At 44.0% G+C, this 18,436-nt stretch overlaps 1 protein-coding gene and 1 long non-coding RNA gene across 2 annotated transcripts in view; one reads left to right on the top strand and one right to left on the bottom strand.

Moving 5' to 3' along the window:
* LOC137561564 (uncharacterized) overlaps window positions 1-4,927 on the bottom strand; it is a 58,622-nt gene extending 53,695 nt beyond the window's left edge. The window contains exon 1 of the long non-coding RNA XR_011030049.1: window positions 4,892-4,927. This is a non-coding gene — a long non-coding RNA (uncharacterized lncRNA). The remainder of the gene's footprint in view (window positions 1-4,891) is intronic.
* LOC137561563 (toll-like receptor 13) lies at window positions 4,490-18,169 on the top strand. The gene is made up of 2 exons (XM_068272877.1): window positions 4,490-4,612; window positions 14,551-18,169. Exon 2 carries the CDS (start codon window positions 14,707-14,709, stop codon window positions 17,536-17,538), a length of 2,832 nt encoding a protein of 943 aa, XP_068128978.1. The 5' UTR covers window positions 4,490-4,612; window positions 14,551-14,706; the 3' UTR covers window positions 17,539-18,169.
* The last annotated feature ends 267 nt before the right edge of the window (window positions 18,170-18,436 follow it).

Genomic DNA, 18,436 nt, shown 5'->3' on the forward strand with positions numbered 1-18,436 from the left:
TGCTCGCTCATACAACCTACCACCTAAATGAATTTTGGCTCCTTTTCTTGTCACTAATAAAGCTTTCTTTTGGTGCTATTTGATTGCTGCTGCGATTTTTACTTTTTATTATATTCATCAAAAAAGACATGAATTTTGGCAAAAAAATGTTTTTTTTTTAACTTTCTGTGCTGACATTTTTCAAATAAAGTAACATTTCTGTATACATGCAGCGCGAAAAATGTGGACAAACATGTTTTTGATGAAAAAAAACCCATTCAGCCTATATTTATTGGTTTGGGTAAAAGTTATAGCATTTACAAACTATGGTGCAAAAAGTGAATTTTCCCATTTTCAAGCATCTATGACTTTTCTGACCCCCTGTCATGTTTCATGAGGGGCTAGAATTCCAGGATAGTATAAATACCCCCCAAATGACCCCATTTTGGAAAGAAGACATCCCAAAGTATTCACTGAGAGGCATGGTGAGTTCATAGAAGATTTTGTTTTGTCACAAGTTGGCGGAAAATGACACTTTGTGACAAAAAAAAAAAAGTTTCCATTTCTTCTAACTTGCGACAAAAAAAAATGAAATCTGCCACGGACTCACCATGCCTCTCTCTGAATACTTTGAAGTGTCTACTTTCCAAAATGGGGTCATTTGTGGGGTGTTTACTGTCCTGGCATTTTGGGGGGTGCCTAATTGTAAGCACCCCTGTAAAGCCTAAAGGTGCTCATTGGACTTTGGACCCCTTAGCGCAGTTAGGCTGCAAAAAAGTGCCACACATGTGGTATTGCCGTACTCAGGAGAAGTAGTACAATGTGTTTTGAGGTGTATTTTTACACATACCCATGCTGGGTGGCAGAAATTTCTCTGTAAATGACAATTTTTTGATCTTTTTACACACAATTGTCCATTTACAGAGAGATTTCTCCCACCCAGCATGGGTATGTGTAAAAATACACCCCAAAACACATTGTACTACTTCTCCCGAGTATGGCGATACCACATGTGTGGCACTTTTTTGCACCCTAACTGTGCTAAGGGGCCCAACGTCCAATGAGTACCTTTAGGATTTCACAGGTCATTTTGCGGAATTTGATTTCCAGACTACTCCTCACGGTTTAGGGCCCCTAAAATGCCAGGGCAGTATAGGAACCCTGCAAATGACCCCATTTTAGAAAGAAGACACCCCAAGGTATTCCGTTAGGAGAATGGTGAGTTCATAGAAGATTTTATTTTTTGTCACAAGTTAGTGAAAAATGACACTTTGTGAAAAAAAACAAGAAAAATCAATTTCCGCTAACTTTTGACAAAAAATAAAATCTTCTATGAACTCGTCATACACCTAACAGAATACCTTGGGGTGTCTTTTTTTCTAAAATTGGGTCACTTGTGGGGTTCCTATACCGCCCTGGCATTTTACGGGCCCAAAACCTTGAGTAGTCTGGAAACCAAATGTCTCAAAATGACTGTTCAGGGGTATAAGCATCTGAAAATTTTGATGACAGGTGGTCTATTAGGGGGCGAATTTTGTGGAACCGGTCATAAGCAGGGTGGCCTTTTAGATGACAGGTTGTATTGGGCCTGATCTGATGGATAGGAGTGCTAGGGGGTGACAGGAGGTGATTGATGGGTGTCTCAGGGGGTGGTTAGAGGGGAAAATAGATGCAATCAATGCACTGGGGAGGTGATCGGAAGGGGGTCTGAGGGGGATCTGAGGGTTTGGCCGAGTGATCAGGAGCCCACACGGGGCAAATTAGGGCCTGATCTGATGGGTAGGTGTGCTAGGGGGTGACAGGAGGTGATTGATGGGTGTCTCAAGGTGTGATTAGAGGGGGGAATAGATGCAAGCAATGCACTGGCGAGGTGATCAGGGCTGGGGTCTGAGGGCGTTCTGAGGGTATGGGTGGGTGATTGAGTGCCCTAGGGGCAGATAGGGGTCTAATCTGATGGGTAGCAATGACAGGGGGTGATTGATGGGTAATTAGTGGGTGTTTGGAGGAGAGAACAGATGTAAACACTGCACTTGGGAGGTGATCTGATGTCGGATCTGCGGGCGATCTATTGATGTGGGTGGGTGATCAGATTGCCCGCAAGGGGCAGGTTAGGGGCTGATTGATGGGTGGCAGTGACAGGGGGTGATTGATGGGTGGCAGTGACAGAGGGTGATTGATGGGTGATTGACAGGTGATTGACAGGTGATCAGTGGGTTATTGCAGGGAAGGACAGATGTAAATAATGCCCTGGCGAATTGATAAGGGGGTTCTGAGGGCAATCTGAGCGTGTAGGCGGGTGATTGGGTGCCCACAAGGGGCAGATTAGGGTCTGATCTGATGGGTAACAGTGACAGGTGGTGATAGGGGGTGATTGATGGGTGATTGATGGGTAATTAGTGGGTGTTTAGAGGAGAGAATAGATGTAAACTCTGCGCTTGGGTGGTGATCTGATGTCGGATCTGCGGGCGATCTATTGGTGTGGGTGGGTGATCAGATTGCCCGCAAGGGGCAGGTTAGGGGCTGATTGATGGGTGGCAGTGACAGGGGGTGATTGATGGGTGATTGACAGGTGACTGACAGGTGATCAGGGGGGATAGATGCATACAGTATATGGGGGGGGATCTGGGGGGGGTCTGGGGAGAATCTGAGGGGTGGGGGGGTGATCAGGAGGGAGCAGGGGGCAGGGGGGGATAAAAAAAAATAGCGTTGACAGATAGTGACAGGGAGTGATTGATGGGTGATTAGGGGGTGATTGGGTGTAAACATGGGTCTGGGGGGTGGGCAGGGGGGGGTCTGAGGGGTGCTGTGTGCGATCAGGGGGCAGGGGGGGGGAATCAGTGTGCTTGGGGCAGACTAGGGTGGCTGCAGCCTGCCCTGGTGGTCCCTCGGACACTGGGACCACCAGGGCAGGAGGCAGCCTGTATAATACACTTTGTAAACATTACAAAGTGTATTATACACTTTGTATGCGGTGATTGTCGGGTTAACATCCCGCCGGCGCTTCCGTATGGCCGGCAGGATGTTGCGGCGGGTGAGCGGATCCAGGCGGCGGCTCCGCCCATGCCCCTACAAGGACCGCCGCCAATTGTCAATACGGCGGTCAGGAAGTGGTTAAACCATGATGGTGAACAAGCTTTGTCTTCAGGTCATTTGAGAGTTGTTTTGAGCTACTCTTCAGAGAAAATTAAAAGAGGAGGGAAACTTACAATTGCCCCCCTTAAATACGCTTTCTCATAACTGGATTCACCTGTGTATGTAGGTCAGGGGTCACTGAGCTTACCAAGCCAATTTGAGTTCCAATAATTAGTTCTAAAGGTTTTGGAATCAATAAAATGACAACAGTGCCCAAATATATGCACCTGCCTAATTTTATTTAAACAATTCTTGCACACTTTCTGTAAATCCAATAAACTTCATTTCACTTCTCAAATATAACTGTGTGTCTCCTATATGATATATTTAACTGACATTTGTTATCGTAACAACCAACGATTTATACAGGAAAACCATGACAATTAACGTTGCCCACACTTTCGCATCCCACTGTATGTATTAGTCCTTGCCCGGTCAGTTGGGTGCAGTGTAACTGAATGCTGCTGAAATTCTGGGCGGCATGAAATACTATTCCTCCTCCGAGTTTAGCAACTACAAGGGACAAGTAATTCTGGGTCTGGTTATTGCGGCACCCGAATTAGATTGAAAATTGCGCTATGCTGCTTGCTATAGACGTAATAACATTACGATCAGTGACGAGCTGCGAATGGATTCCAAATTGATTTAGACTGAAAATCATTTGGAATCCAAGCGCTGATTAGTGCACCTGAGCGGCCTGGTGTGGATGAGTTATCTTACCCAGGGTTCCTTCTTCTTTAATCCGTGTCTAATTGCGTGTCACGTTGCGTCCCAAGTCGCGTCACTTGACTAACATGCTTTCTTTTTCAACCCGGAAGGAGGAAGCCTGTTAGTCAAATGACGCGACTCCTGGGTTGAAAGAGGAAGCGTGTTAGTCACGTGACGCGACTTGGAATGCGACGTGACACACAATTAGACACGGATTAAAGAAGAAGGAACCCTGGGTAAATTAACTCCTCCACATCAGCCTGCTCAGGTGCACTAAGCGCTTGGATCCCAAATGATTTTGAGTCTAAATCGATTCGGAATCCATTCGGAGCTCATCAATAATTTTGTCTATGGCGGTGCTCAAAGCAGGAGCTACATGGCTATGAGCATGTGTGGAAACTACTTGTCTTGCAGCTGGCATGCAGGCAACTGTTATTGGTTAAAACAAATATGGCCGCCTCCATATCTCTCTCGGTTCAGGTGTCCTTCAAACAATGTTATATCCAGATAAATTGGTGACAAGATACTCAGAATAATATGCAAAATAAATGAATGGCCACCAAGAATTTTGAAATGTGTTCTTCGGATTGCCAACAGCTGAGATGTGATAGCCATGTGGTTTACTTGTGGATTATTGAACAGTTTCTATTTTGTAGGAAGCTGGCTGAAAAAGAACACTGGAAGTAACATTTTTACTTCTGTTAAATCATTTTTAGAAGAAATTGGTTTAACATGGAATTCTTTTGTTGTGGTTTGCATCATGGAGCTTCAGCAACGACTGGACACTTTAATGGTAAGTTTCATTTTTGCTATCTAATTGCCAGAGTCTGGTGCTACACAAACCTTTTTTAGTAATATAATTCTATTAAAAGTTTAAAGCATTTCTAAGCAATCACGTTACCAATATTCTCTTAGGAGTATGTTTCTGAAAAGGTGTCTGATGCGTACGTTCTCATGAGTTACTTTGTCTTATCTTTTTCATTTACATAATTCATTTACAGAGAACCTGAGGTGAGCATTTTTACAAAAAAAATAAATAAAAAAAAATAGCCGTCAAGTATGTTCTGCTCACCTTATTGCAGTGCCTGCTCCCTAGGTTAGTACCCATAGGTATCATAAAACAAGTCCTCCTTCCAGGGGAGGACTGGCCCAGGGGGACGGGGGGCAATTGCCCCCCGGGCTGCCGAATCTTAAGTAATTAGGGCCGGCCGCTGCGTACGCAGACATACCACAGGTGACAGATTCGCAGTGGGGATCGCAACCTCGCGCGATATTTCCCGGCAAGGTGAAGTATCCAATCAGAGAAGAGGCTGAGGCTGCCGGCCGTGGTGTGCCCTTGTGCGTGGCCGCGCCTGCGGTGGATGTGAGCGGCACAAGGACACAAATAGCTTAGGTCCTCTCCGGCCCGGTGGGTTGACCCTGCTTGACTCCACCCCCCGCCTGAAGCCATTGCCGCCCGCAACGTGCTGCTGTGCCTGCGGTGTCATCGGAGTGAGCTGTCTCACTCTTCAGCTTTCTGTGCTGGGGGGGCTGGGGGCCTGGAGCTGCGGCTACGAGTGGCTGGCTGGCTGTCCTGGCTGGAGGAGTCGGACACTCTGGGGGCTGGGAGTTGGAGATGCCACCTATAGCTGCTTGCTGCTGTGGAGGAGGAGGAGGAGGTGTAGGACTGAGGAGACAGGAGGATAGAGGAGGTCGGGTCCAGGTTGCCAGAGGAGAAGGTGGTTTTTATAAATTTTGTTTCTGTACTTCTTCTCCCTTGTCACTGACTTACACACACTTTGCTGCCTGCCTGCTACTGCTGTCAAATTCAATTCTCTGCCCAGGCCAGTGCCCTCTGAGTTATTTTTTTGTGTGATAATCATCCCCATTCTGACCCTGGCCTGAGGGGGAACGTTTTTTCTTCCTGTGGTGTGATTGGCGGCAGGGGAGGGGGGAGGCAGGCAGTTAGGCACTGTCAAACAGGTAGTTGGAGGGGGGGAGGTGTCAGACAAGTAGTTTGTATGGTGGGTGGGCAGGAGTGGGGTTAGGCATCACCAGGTAGGTTTGTGAGTGTGTGTGTGTGTGTGTGGGGGGGGGGGGGGGGGTTGTTTAAAGGAGTTATCAGGCATTTTTAATGAAATAAGTGCTACTTACCCGGGACTTCCTCCAGCCCCACGCTCCCAGCATTTCCCTCGCTGCAGCTCTGCAGTCAGCCATTCACTGCCGCTGCCTCCCAGTCCCCGGCGATGGCACCAGTCCGACCTGGATGTCGGCCTGTACTGCGCCTGTGCGAGCAGCGCTGTCAATCACCGCCACGTGGACCGGAGTGTACTGCGCAGGCGCAGTAGTTCTGCGTCTGCACAGTACGCTCTGGTCCATGTGGCGGTGATTGACAGTGCCGCTCGCACAGGCGCAGTCGGCCTGACGTCATCGCCGGGGGCTGGGAGGCAGCAGCAGCGAACAGCTGACTGCAGAGCTGCGGCGAGGGACATGCTGGGAGCTTGGGGCTGGACGAGCCCTGGGTAAGTAGCACTTATTTTCATTAAAAAAAAAAAAAGCCTGATAACTCCTTTAAGGTTAGGCATCAGACACAGACAGGTAGATTGTGCGGAGGAATGGGGTTAGGCATCAGGTACATAGTGTGTGTGTGTGTGTGTGTGTGTGTGTGTGTGTGTGTGTGTGTGTGTGTGTGTGTGTGTGTGTGTGTGTGTGTGTCTGGGGCTGTTAGTCATCACAATTTGAAGATTTGCACACAAGAAAGATATGGCTTTGGGCTGGGGATGCCGTGAAACGGGCCTCTAGTTTGTGTTGTCCCCCCAGGCCAAAAGGTCCCAGTCCTCCCCTGCCTCCTTCCGTCTTCTCCACTACTACTACTAATTACTTCTCCTGAAAATCTGCTTATTAATATGAATCCTGCTGGAAAATAGATCATTCAAATGTCCGAGCCAGGACAAAGTGACAGGGATAAAAAATGACAGGCTGTAATGGCAGGCAGATAAGTAGTAGGTAGGTTGATAAATGACAGGTAGTTAAGTGATAAAAAGATAAGAAACAAACAGTAAATAAACAATAAATGAGCAGAAGATAAGTTACACGCACACAAGTGGAAGGTATTTAAGTGATAATCAGTACAAGGTAGCAGTCACATCATTGGGGAGCAGGATCTAGGGCTAAACCCCCGAATCTATGCCCACTGTGCCCCTGTATGTCAGGGCACTAAGTGCCCGTCATGGTGCCCCAGATCTCACGTGGAGTCACTCTCTGCATGCCGACCAGTGCATGGTCTCTGGCCGTGACAGCTCCTCCCACCATCACAGCCAACATGGTGCCGGCACCACTCAAAAGTTTGCCTGGACCCAGGTCTTTTAATTGCCGTGGTTGATGCTATTAAGCTCCGCCCTGATGCCGTGCACTCTCGGAATCTTCTATTGGCAGCCACAGCATATATCCAGGTACCCTAATGTGTATGGAGCCTTAATCCAACCCCTAACCTGTATGGAGCCTTAATAGCATTACAAAATTATTCTATATGTAAAAAATATAAAAGTATACAGAAGGGAATCAAACCATAAAAAAAGGTCTGTATTTTACTATATAAAGAAAAACATGGTGCAGAGGCAGCTGCAAGAGAATAAAGTATTTACTTTATTGCAGGATATGCGTGCACAGAGCGCCTTTAGGAGCAGCTCCTGCATATGCCACATTGTTCAAATAGAGCATTGATCAGGGCAGCATCTGACATCACAAGTACGTAAATCTTAAAGAATAGGTGGAAATCCACAAATTGGGTGGGAAATCCGTGTTTTGGGAGGTGTGTGGCGTGGGCAAAAGGAGAAACATAGTGTAGGAAAAAGGAGAAATAGATAAAAGGGTTTTGAAAAACACAGAATCTCCAGACATTTCAAGGAAACACATAATAACCCGAATGGAATGGAAGTTCTCCCCACTGAACGTGTTCCCCTTCGGGCCCCCTTGCACACTTATGCGTTTCATCGCCCCGCATTACACTTCCCCGTCTATGGAGACTTGCACAGTTCGCGTGATGCAATGTGGGGCGCTGGAAGTATCAAAGTTGCCGCATTCTCAATGCTTGCATCATACCACTGCTATTAGGTTTGCAACCAGCCTTAACCCCCTTGGCGGTATGAAAAATACCGCCAGGGGGCAGCGCAGCAGTTTTTTTTTAATTATTTTTTTTTTTAAATCATGTAGCGAGCCGAGGGCTCGCTACATGATAGCCGCTGCTCAGCGGCATCCCCCCAGCCCCGCCGATCGCCTCCGGCGATAGGCGATCAGGAAATCCCGTTCAAAGAACGGGATTTCCTGGAGGGCTTCCCCCGTCGCCATGGCGACGGGGCGGAATGACGTCACCGACGTCAGCGACGTCGGGACGTCATTGGGAGACCCGATCCACCCCTCGGCGTTGCCTGCCACTGATTGGCCAGGCAGCGCTCGGGGTCTGGGGGGGGGGGGGCGCGCGCCGCACCGGATAGCGGCGATCGGGCGCGCGGCGGCGGCGATCGGGGTGCTGGCGCAGCTAGCAAAGTGCTAGCTGCGTCCAGCAAAAAAAAAATGAAGTAAATCGGCCCAGCAGGGCCTGAGCGGCACCCTCCGGCGGCTTACCCCGTGTCACACACGGGGTTACCGCTAAGGAGGTTAAGAGAGTGGAAATACATGTTTAAACCCTAATGCTAGGTACACACCATACAATTTTCTGTTAGATTCTTCTATTAGATTTACCTACAACATAGAAAAAAAGCTATCTAGCAGGTAAATCTAAGAGAAAATCTAACAGAAAATTGTATGCTGTGTGTACCTGCATGTGAGATGCATTGGGCCTTCTTTTTAAGGACCCTACAATGGAAGGTATCAACATATGTCTTGAACATAATTATTAGTCTGTATAAGATTTGTTGTAAGCTTGGTGATTTACATTTTTTTTCAATACATGTGCACACAAAAATCGTACCCTCCCATGTTGATTTTTTTTTTATTATTGTAATTTTGTTATTCATTCTATATTACAGTATGTTAATTTATTCACACTTTTAGGTTTCACTTATTAGAGGCCTTTTGTTGGGCGATCTTCCCAAAAGTCCAGGTTGACGTATGTCCATGGTCCCATTGTGATTTTCTCTCCCTGTTTAACCACTTGATGACCCAGCCTTTACCCCCCCCCTTAAGGACCAGCGCTGATTTCGCTGATCTGTGCTGGGTGGGCTCTACAGCCCCCAGCACAGATCAAACACCAGGCAGAGCGACCAGATCACCCCCCTTTTTTCCCCACTAGGGGGATGATGTGCTGGGGGGGTCTGATCGCTCCTGCCTGTGTGACTGGCGGGGGGGCACCTCAAAGCCCCCTCCACCGCAGGATTTCCCCTCTTCCTCTCCTCCCTCCCTTCCCCGGAGATCGGAGGCTGCACAGGAACGGATCTGTCCTGTGCAGCCTCTAACAGGCTCCTGCCTGTCATGTGACAGCGATCCCCGGCCGCTGATTGGCCGGGGATCGCTGATCTAGTACAACGCTGCTACTGTTAGCAGCGTTGTACAAATGTAAACAAAGCGGATTATTTCCGCTTGTGTTTACATGTAGCCTGCGAGCCGCGATCGGCGGCCCGCAGGCTATTCACGGAGCCCCCCGCCGTGAATTGACAGGAAGCAGCCGCTCGCGGCTGTTTCCTGACTAATTAGCCTGCAGCCGGCGACGCATATCTGCGTTGCTGGTCCTGCAGCAGCCACTTTGCCACGTTATGAGTGCGCGGTCGGCAAGTGGTTAAAGAGATTCACGCAGCTTTTTTTTTCTGCAGTTTGTCCTGGTTTTTAATATCTGTAGAAGCTGCCATCCCCCCCCCCCCCCCCTCCTCCCCTCCCCTTCCATCTGCCATTATTTATCCAGGGGAAGGTGTAAATGTAATCAAGTAACTACAGTGTTCTATCTCCCCACCCTCCTGCTGATGAAACTTTTCGTTTGCTCATTGCTGTCAGCAGTCCTTATTTTCCTGCTCTTTCTGTGGATGGCAGGCCACAGGACTAGGGAAATAAAAGCCTTTAACAAACATTTAAATGTAAAAAGAAGAGGTAGAACGGATTTGTAAGGATCTGCACATGGAGATTCTTATCAAGACAATACAAGAGCAAGAAATCACATATATGAAAATACTAAGGTCTGCACAGGTTGGATTTGAAGGTGAAAATTTGTTTTATTTACAAAGGTGCAGCATTTCAAATATACATCCACCATACACATAAAATCATACAATCCAAGAAACAATGAATCACAATTCCAGAACCTCTCTAACTAACTAACATCATATACAACAAATATGCAATAACACAGATCACACAATATATACAATGGCACAAACAGGAACATAGATCTCACGATATATACAGGAGTGGATAACCAAATCGACATACAAGAGAATAGTCAGACAGGCAGTAATCCAACCAGGCAATACAGACGGCAGACAAAGAATAGTCGGACTAACAATAGTCAATACCGAGAGTTCAGAGTTCATTTTCAATATTTTTTTATTGGAATTTCCAAAAATGTTTTAACAATATGCCAAGACATATTAAAACAATATAAAAATAAACTTACTTTTTACATTACAGCAGTCCAATGAGAAATATACTGTTGATTTTTCAAATATACATTCAGTTTCAGTTATACATAAACAGTGTATAATAACTTTCCCTTATAAATCAATGGCTAGTATCTCTTAAGATGATTGCTGAGTTTAGTATACTTGTTGCTATTTAGAGTTCAGAGTTCAGGACAAAGATTAAGGAGCACAGGGAAATTGGCCAGAGTCACAATACTGCAAGGAAACAGAATGATCTAGCAATGTGCTGCTAGGAAGTCCACCCTTAAATATGCAGCACATTGATCAGGTGATCGTCCATAATCTCCTCATAGTTCTATCTGCTGGTGAGCCGGGGAGTTGCACAACTCCCAGCATGACAAGAGCCATCTGCTGGTGGACAAAAGAAGTCCGTACCAAAGTTCACCAGTGCTGCCACTAGCAGGATAACAAAGGCATAGAGCCTGACAGGATTATTTTATTTCGTAATGAGACATTGTTATCATGCATTTTTAATGTGCTATTGAGATGCCCTGGGGGCTAAAAATGCTGCTCGGTTTACCTTAACTTAAAACTAATAGGACAGTATGGTCCTTTTCCAATGCACTTTACCCCATAATCATACTTTTTACTTATTTTTACCCATTCCATGTTGTCCCTTTCCTCAAACTTACCACATGTCACTTTTTCCACTTCCCTTCCTTCTTACCACCCCTCTTTTGCCTGAATCCTCCTCCTAATAGACACCATATGCATATATACACTTTAGGCACGTCAGCTGTTTCCATTCCCCATAATAAAAGTGTTATGGTTTCCTCCCTCTGGCCCATTGCCTTAAATTTGCCTTTACTTTTGCTCACACATCAAGATCCACGATGGCTCTTCTACCCTAAACCCCTTGCCCACACTTCCACCCAATGTACCACACACTTCTGAACAAAACACAGATTTCCACCCATTTTTTGGCTTTCCACACTTCCAGTTTTACCTATCACTATGAAAGGGTGCCAAATATAACCAAGAAAATTGATTTTGGTAATAAAAGTTCACCAGATATAGCCTAGAAAAGTGTGTTCTGTTATGAAACGTTGCTGGATATATCCAGGAAAAGAGATTACTACATAATATATAATTATGACATAACTTTACCCTACGCTCATACAGAACTCTCCCCTACCAGGGGGGTAACCTCCGCTGTTGGTGCCTAACATTTAACCTCCCCTAGTGGGCAAATAACTTTAACCCCCCCAGTGAGCAACTAACCTTAACCGCCCCTGGTGGGCAACTAACCTTAACCCCGCCCTTGTGGGTAACTAATCTTAACCTCCACTGTGGGCAAATAATCTTAACCTCCCGTGGTGGGCAACTAACCTTAACCTTCCCTGGTTAACTCCCCTGGTGGGCAACTAACCTTAACCACCCCTGGTGGGCAACTCACCTTAGCCCCCATGATGGTGCCTAACCTTAACCACGGTATTCAGTGAATATTTTTGCAGCTGCAATTTATGAAGGATATAACTGGTATCTGGCATCATTGCTGCAGCCTTCCTATAAACGGTATTCAGAGAGATCACTGTAGCTGTTATTTTAAAAGGATATAACCTTTCAGTTATAAAAGGGTGCCAGATATAGCCGAGAAAAGTGATTTTGGTTATAAAAGGGTGCTGGATATAGCCGAAAATAGTGATTTCAGGATATGACAAATTATGGGTGCCCTTTTCACCCCTTTATAGCTGTAAATCATGGCAAATAACATTGAAGTCAATGGCAGCACCCTTTTAATACAAATAATACAAATTTCAAACCAAAGGTTATTTGATGATTCAATAGCATGCGAGCAAGGTATGCATTTAACCATTTCAGCCTGCGGGGATTTTTTCAACCTTATGCAACAGAACAATTTTCACCTCCCATTCATTTCGCCAATAACGTTATCACTACTTATCACAATGAATTGATCTATATCTTGTTTTTTCCACCACCAATTAGGCTTTCTTTGGGTGGTACATTTTGCTAAGAATTATTTTTTTCCAAATACATTTTCACAGGAATATAAAAAAATGGAAAAAATTCAATATTTCTCAGTTTTCGGCTATTATAGTTAAAAAAAATAATACATGCCACCATAATTAAAACCTATGTATTTTATTTGCCCATTTGTCTCGGTTATTACACTATTTAAATGTTGTCCCTATCACACTGTATGGCGCCAATATTTTATTTGGAAATAGAGGTGTATTTTTTCAGTTTTGCATCCATCACCATTTACAAGTTCATAATTTAAAAAATTTTCGTAATACACTCTTCGCATGCATATTTAAAAAGTTCAGAGCCTTAGGTAACTATTTATGTTTTTTTTTTTTAATTGTATTTTTTTTTTTCGGTAATTCGGAATTTTTGGTGTGGGAGTTAAACAGTTCATTTTAAATGTAATAGTGTGGGTTTATTTTATTAAAAAATGTATGTCGATATACTTTAACTATTTGGCCACAAGATGGCCACAGTGAGATTTGTTTTTTTTTCGTCCTTAAAGTGAGAACTCGCTTTTAGGAAGCACTAAAAGGACGGGAACCTTTTTTTTTTTTTCAGAAAGACCGCGGCCTCTGATGAGAAGCCGTCAGTTTTTCTGCCGGGGACTTAGATCGATGAATGGGAAATATATTCCCATTCATTTATCTCTGGGCTAATGGGGGGCAGCACGGGAGTGCGCAGCAGCCCAGCAGCTACCGCCTGGAAGTGACAATCACATCCAGGCGACAGGAATGGTTAAAGGAGTACTGTAGGGGGGTAGGGGGAAGAAGAGTTGAACTTACCTGGGGCTTCTAGTGGTCCCCCCCGCAGACATCCTGTGCCCACACAGCCACTCACCGATGCTCCGGTCCCCCTCCGGACTTTCCAACTACGAACTTTAGTGGCGTCCAAAAATAGGTAATGCACTCTTGCGGCATCCATGCTTGTGGCCATATTTTCAAGGCACTTGTATTGACCTGAAGAAGCTGGCTGAGACCAGAGAAATGCATTGTACTTTTAAAGGTGCTGAATAAATCTTTTTATCATTTTACATTTACCCTGTGGTTTGAGTTCTTACATCTGGAGTGGTAAAGATACCCCCCCCCCCTTATTTTTGTTCCATTGAATTACCTTTTTTTGGGTGCTTTAACCCCCCTAGTACCTTCTATTGCGCATGCCCAGTATGGTCTGCACTTGCGCAGTACGCTCCTGGTGACATCAGCGGGAGCGAGGACACGGCTGTGCAGGCGCAGTGGATTTCAGACTTTAAAGTTGGAAATTCTAGAAGTGAACCGGAGGCGGGGACTGGAGCATCGGTGAGTGGCTGTGTGGGCACAGGACATCTGCGGGGGACCATAAGAAGCCCCGGGTAAGTTCAACTCTTTTTCACAATATCCCCCTACAATACTCCTTTAAAAATGTTTTGTAAAACATGCCTTAGAACAAAATTGACTTTAAATAAATCAGAAGGTGTGACGGTACTGGGGGAGGGTTAAAGCACCCAAAAATAGCTAATGCAATGGAACAAAAAACAATAAGTGGGGTGTCTTTACCACTCAGATGTAAGAACCCAAATCACAAGGTAAATGTAAAATGATTAAATTATTTATTCAGCACTATTAAAAGGACAATGCATTTCACTGGTCTCAGCCAGATTCTTTAGGTCAATACAAGTGCCTTTAAAATATGGTCACGAGCATGGACGCCACAAGAGTGCATTACTTATTTCTTAATGCCTCTACCCCTCAGTACTACATCTCCTTTGGATGTATTCACCTTCTGGTGATCTACAACCAAGAAGGACCAACCAGTAGTGCAACCATCCAGTACCAGTAGGACCTGGAAGACCAAGCTGGGAAGGTTATCTTCCCGTAGGCAATATACGGTGGTTGCAGGGACTGCAACCCACCTTTGTGAGTATAAATACTTCTATACTACAATCTAACATCTAATACCCCACAATACTGCACCATTAGACTCCTGGTCTTTCCTTGTCATAAAGGTGGCCATGGTATCTCCACAGTGACCACCTTTTCTACTAGGTGTTAGTGATGTGAGATAACTCATGAGAAATGTTTTGTGCATTGGGAGCATAGTCTCCAAAGTTTGCAATAAAAGGTTTTAAAATGGAATTATTAACATTTCTTTTGTTTTTCAGGAATCACTTTATCTGAAAAAAAACCTTTCTGAGTGAGGATCACATTCATAAACGGAAAGAATGCCAAAAAAATAGTCCTACCGCTTTGTTTTCTTGAATGTCCCAGACGGCTTTTCGTATTTTTGTCAGAGACCTCCATTTGCCCTCCTGATTTTAATGATGTCGCCCCTGTTTGCATGGCTTGTAATGGTTTCCTTTATCCAGCCAGGGTACAACTTTGTAATACGAGGATGTGAAGTCCACAATCAACAAACTCCTAAAATCCTCTGCTACAAAAGAGGCTTAGACCAAGTACCTGAGCATCTCCCATCAGGGACAATCTTACTTGATATTTCTTTCAACAGAATTAGCATCATAAAGACTTTAGATTTAAGAAATCTCACTCACCTACAAGAACTAAACGTGTCAGACAATCATATCAGTATCATTGAAAGTGGAAGTTTTCAAATATTGACTGCACTGAAGATATTAAACCTCAACAATAACAAATTAATGACTGTTCATGCTAGCATGTTTGAAGGCCTTCAGAATCTTACCCACTTATTCCTAGAGAACAACCATATTATTTTGGTGCAGCCAATGGTGTTTTCTCCTTTAGGAAACTTGAGGGTAATCAAGCTTTCATCTAACCCACTTCAGACACTTGAATTTATTTGTTCAGTTTCCCATCTAGGTAATCTGGAAGAGATATATATTGCAAACATAAGTCTTAAAAACTTCTCATCTTCAGAAATTCAAACTATTTCTAGTTCTGTTCGTATTGTTGACATTTCTAGAAATCCATTGGCTTCAATCAGTATTACGACTGGTGTACTTCAGGGCCTAACTTTCCTGAATATTTCATTTTCTGGGCCAAGTTTTAAATGGGAAATTAGGGACCCATGTTTCCTGAAGCAGTTAAAGAAGTTACATGTTGAAAACACTAGCCTGAGTCTATCAATTCTATCAAATATTATCAGGTCCCTAAACTGTAGCTTACTGGAAGAAGTGAACCTTGGTCACTTAAACCTAACAGATTCTGACCATATTATTCAAGAAATATGCCTCATACACCCCCAAATTCTTACCCTTTTATTGCAAGCTAACAAGTACACACAATTTCAAATGAATACGTTTCAAAATTGTTCTAACTTAAAATCCCTAGATATATCTTACAATCAATTTATGCATGTGACAGGATCTACGTTTCAACACTTGGCATCACTTGAGCACCTATCACTTGCCAGTAATAAACTAACTGCCCTCCCCACCAATTTTTCTCAGATGGACAGCTTAGAAAGAATGAACCTGAGCGCCAATCAGCTCACAGAAATCTATCTGAATGATACAAGCTCATTCCCCAACCTGACAGAACTATATCTATCTGAGAACAAGATCTCCCATTTCCAATCATCCTCACATTTGACTTGGAAACTAACATATCTAGACTTAGGACAAAACTTTCTCATTGATATTTCTGAGTCATTTGGAGCAAATCTAAAAAATCTAATGAATCTGATACTGAGAAAAAATAAGCTAAGTTCTCTCACCAAAAATACCTTTCAGAACTTAACCTGCCTAAAAATCCTAAACCTGGCTGACAATCAGATAGAATATATAGAGCCAGAAGCCTTCAAGGGTCTCCAAAAACTTCAAGCATTAATACTTGGAAGCAACAAACTAACAAGTAACATTTTTCAAAATAATACTTTCCAAGGACTGGAATCTCTCATTGAGCTACAGCTTTTCAGCAATTACATGGAATATGATTCCTCTGAGAAGTTGACTGTGCCACCATTTTATGCCTTAAAATCTTTAAAACTCCTCACTTTAAACAGCCAAGGTCATAATGGAATGAGGAACCTCCCAATCAATTTCTTTGAAGGTTTGGTGTCTTTAAACAAGACCTTATTAGGTAATCTAGCTTTGTCCACAATTGACAACAACATATTTACATACATTCCTCAGCTTAAAGAACTTGATATTGGCAGCAACCCCATACCAGTCCTAGATACAAACCTGCTAAAGCCTCTTTGTAATTTGACAGAACTTCATCTGAGCCGCATGACTCTTCAATCACTGGACTTTTTAATTGGATTAAATCTATCCAAACTGGTTGTACTTAGAGCTGTAGGTAACCAAATAAACATTTTCAATGAAACTCAACAAAAGGCCTTACCTTCTCTTTTGTTCCTGGATTTGCGTAGTAACCCCCTGTTGTGCAGCTGTGAGAACATATGGTTTATAGACTGGGTTCAAAGGAACCCCAAAACCCAAGTGCTCCATTTCTATGATTATATTTGTGCTTATCCCCCATCCAGCAAAGGACAGAAACTGTCCAACTTTAACACCGATTCATGCAGTCCCCATTATGATTTTAAACTATTTCTATATACTACTATTTTCATAAGCATTTGGTTGGTCTCCTTTACAGCATGGAAGCTCTGGAGATGGCATGTCTTGTACTTTTATTACACTATCCTTGGTTACTTACATGACAGGAAATACAGAAAAAACAGACAAAGGCATGAGTATGATGCTTTCATCTCTTACAACTGTCACGATGAAGACTGGGTATTTTACCATCTCGTACCAAATCTTGAAGGAACTTACAATTGGAAGCTCTGTCTTCACCACCGAGACTTTGAACCAGGAAAGGCTATTGTAGATAATATAATTGATAACATTTACAAGAGCCGGAAAACCATCTGTATCATAAGTAGACATTACTTGGCCAGTGAATGGTGCTCAAAGGAAATGCAAGTTGCCAGTTATCGTCTTTTTGATGAGCATGCCGATGTGTTAATTTTATTGTTCTTGGAAAATATCCCCCAAAATAGATTCTCTCGTTATCATCAAATTAGAAGGGTAATGCGAAAGAAGACATATCTTTTGTGGCCTGAGAATCTCAGTGGTGCCACTCTCTTTTGGCACATGGTGAACCAAGCCTTGACAGAAAATGGAACACAGGAAGAAGAAAACATTAACTTGATTAATGGAGATTTGTGAGGTAGAGATGTCAGGGACAACACTTTCGAAACACTTGCAGTGATTTTACTTTCCTATACTTGTTACAGAAATGCTCAATGTATGTAAACAGTGACATCTCAGCCTCTTAAATAGAATCTGGCATCTGTAGATCTGGTGGCAAATGGGGACAGGTTGGGTATTCTCCTTTCTTAACACTGTTTCTTCAAACCTCTTACACCAGCACCTTCACCTTCTCGCTCATCTTTTGAGGTTCATGCTGTGTCTGCTCTTCTCATCACTTCCAGATTGCTGTCATTTATCACCCTCCAGGACCATCCTCTACCTTTATAGACCACTTCTCTGCATAGCTTCTCCAGTTCCTCTCCATTGACATACCTTATATCATTATTGGGGATTTTAATGTTCCCATAGATACCAACTGCCCTACTGCCACTAAACTTCTCATACTTCCCTACTCTTATGACTTCTCCCAGTGGTCCTCTACTTCCCCTCACAAAGATGGCCACACTCTGGACCTAGTCTTTACTTGGCTCTGCTCTGTTTCAACCTTTTATAATTCACAATTTCCCCTCTCAGATCACAATCTTATAACTTTCACTATTTGTTCCTCCTTATCTCTGTCTTCCACAGCATTGCACCCCACTCACTTACATAGACAAGACAAGACAAGACAAATAACATTTATATCGCGCTTTTCTCCTGGCGGACTCAAAGCGCCAGAGCTGCAGCCACTAGGGCGCGCTCTATAGGCAGTAGCAGTGTTAGGGAGACTTGCCAAAGGTCTCCTACTGAATTAGTGCTGGCTTACTGAACAGGCAGAGCCGAGATTCGAACCCTGGTCTCCTGCGTCAGAGGCAGAGCCCTTAACCATTACACCATCCAGCCACCATAGGGATTATCGCAACCTTGATCTCTT

The sequence above is a fragment of the Hyperolius riggenbachi genome, chromosome 3 (assembly GCF_040937935.1).
Source record: "Hyperolius riggenbachi isolate aHypRig1 chromosome 3, aHypRig1.pri, whole genome shotgun sequence".
Taxonomy (NCBI): Eukaryota; Metazoa; Chordata; class Amphibia; order Anura; family Hyperoliidae; genus Hyperolius; species Hyperolius riggenbachi.

Bases quoted from the DNA above. Each gene is read 5' to 3' on its own strand.
- LOC137561563 (XM_068272877.1), top strand. From the start codon at position 14,707: ATGATGTCGCCCCTGTTTGCATGGCTTGTAATGGTTTCCTTTATCCAG.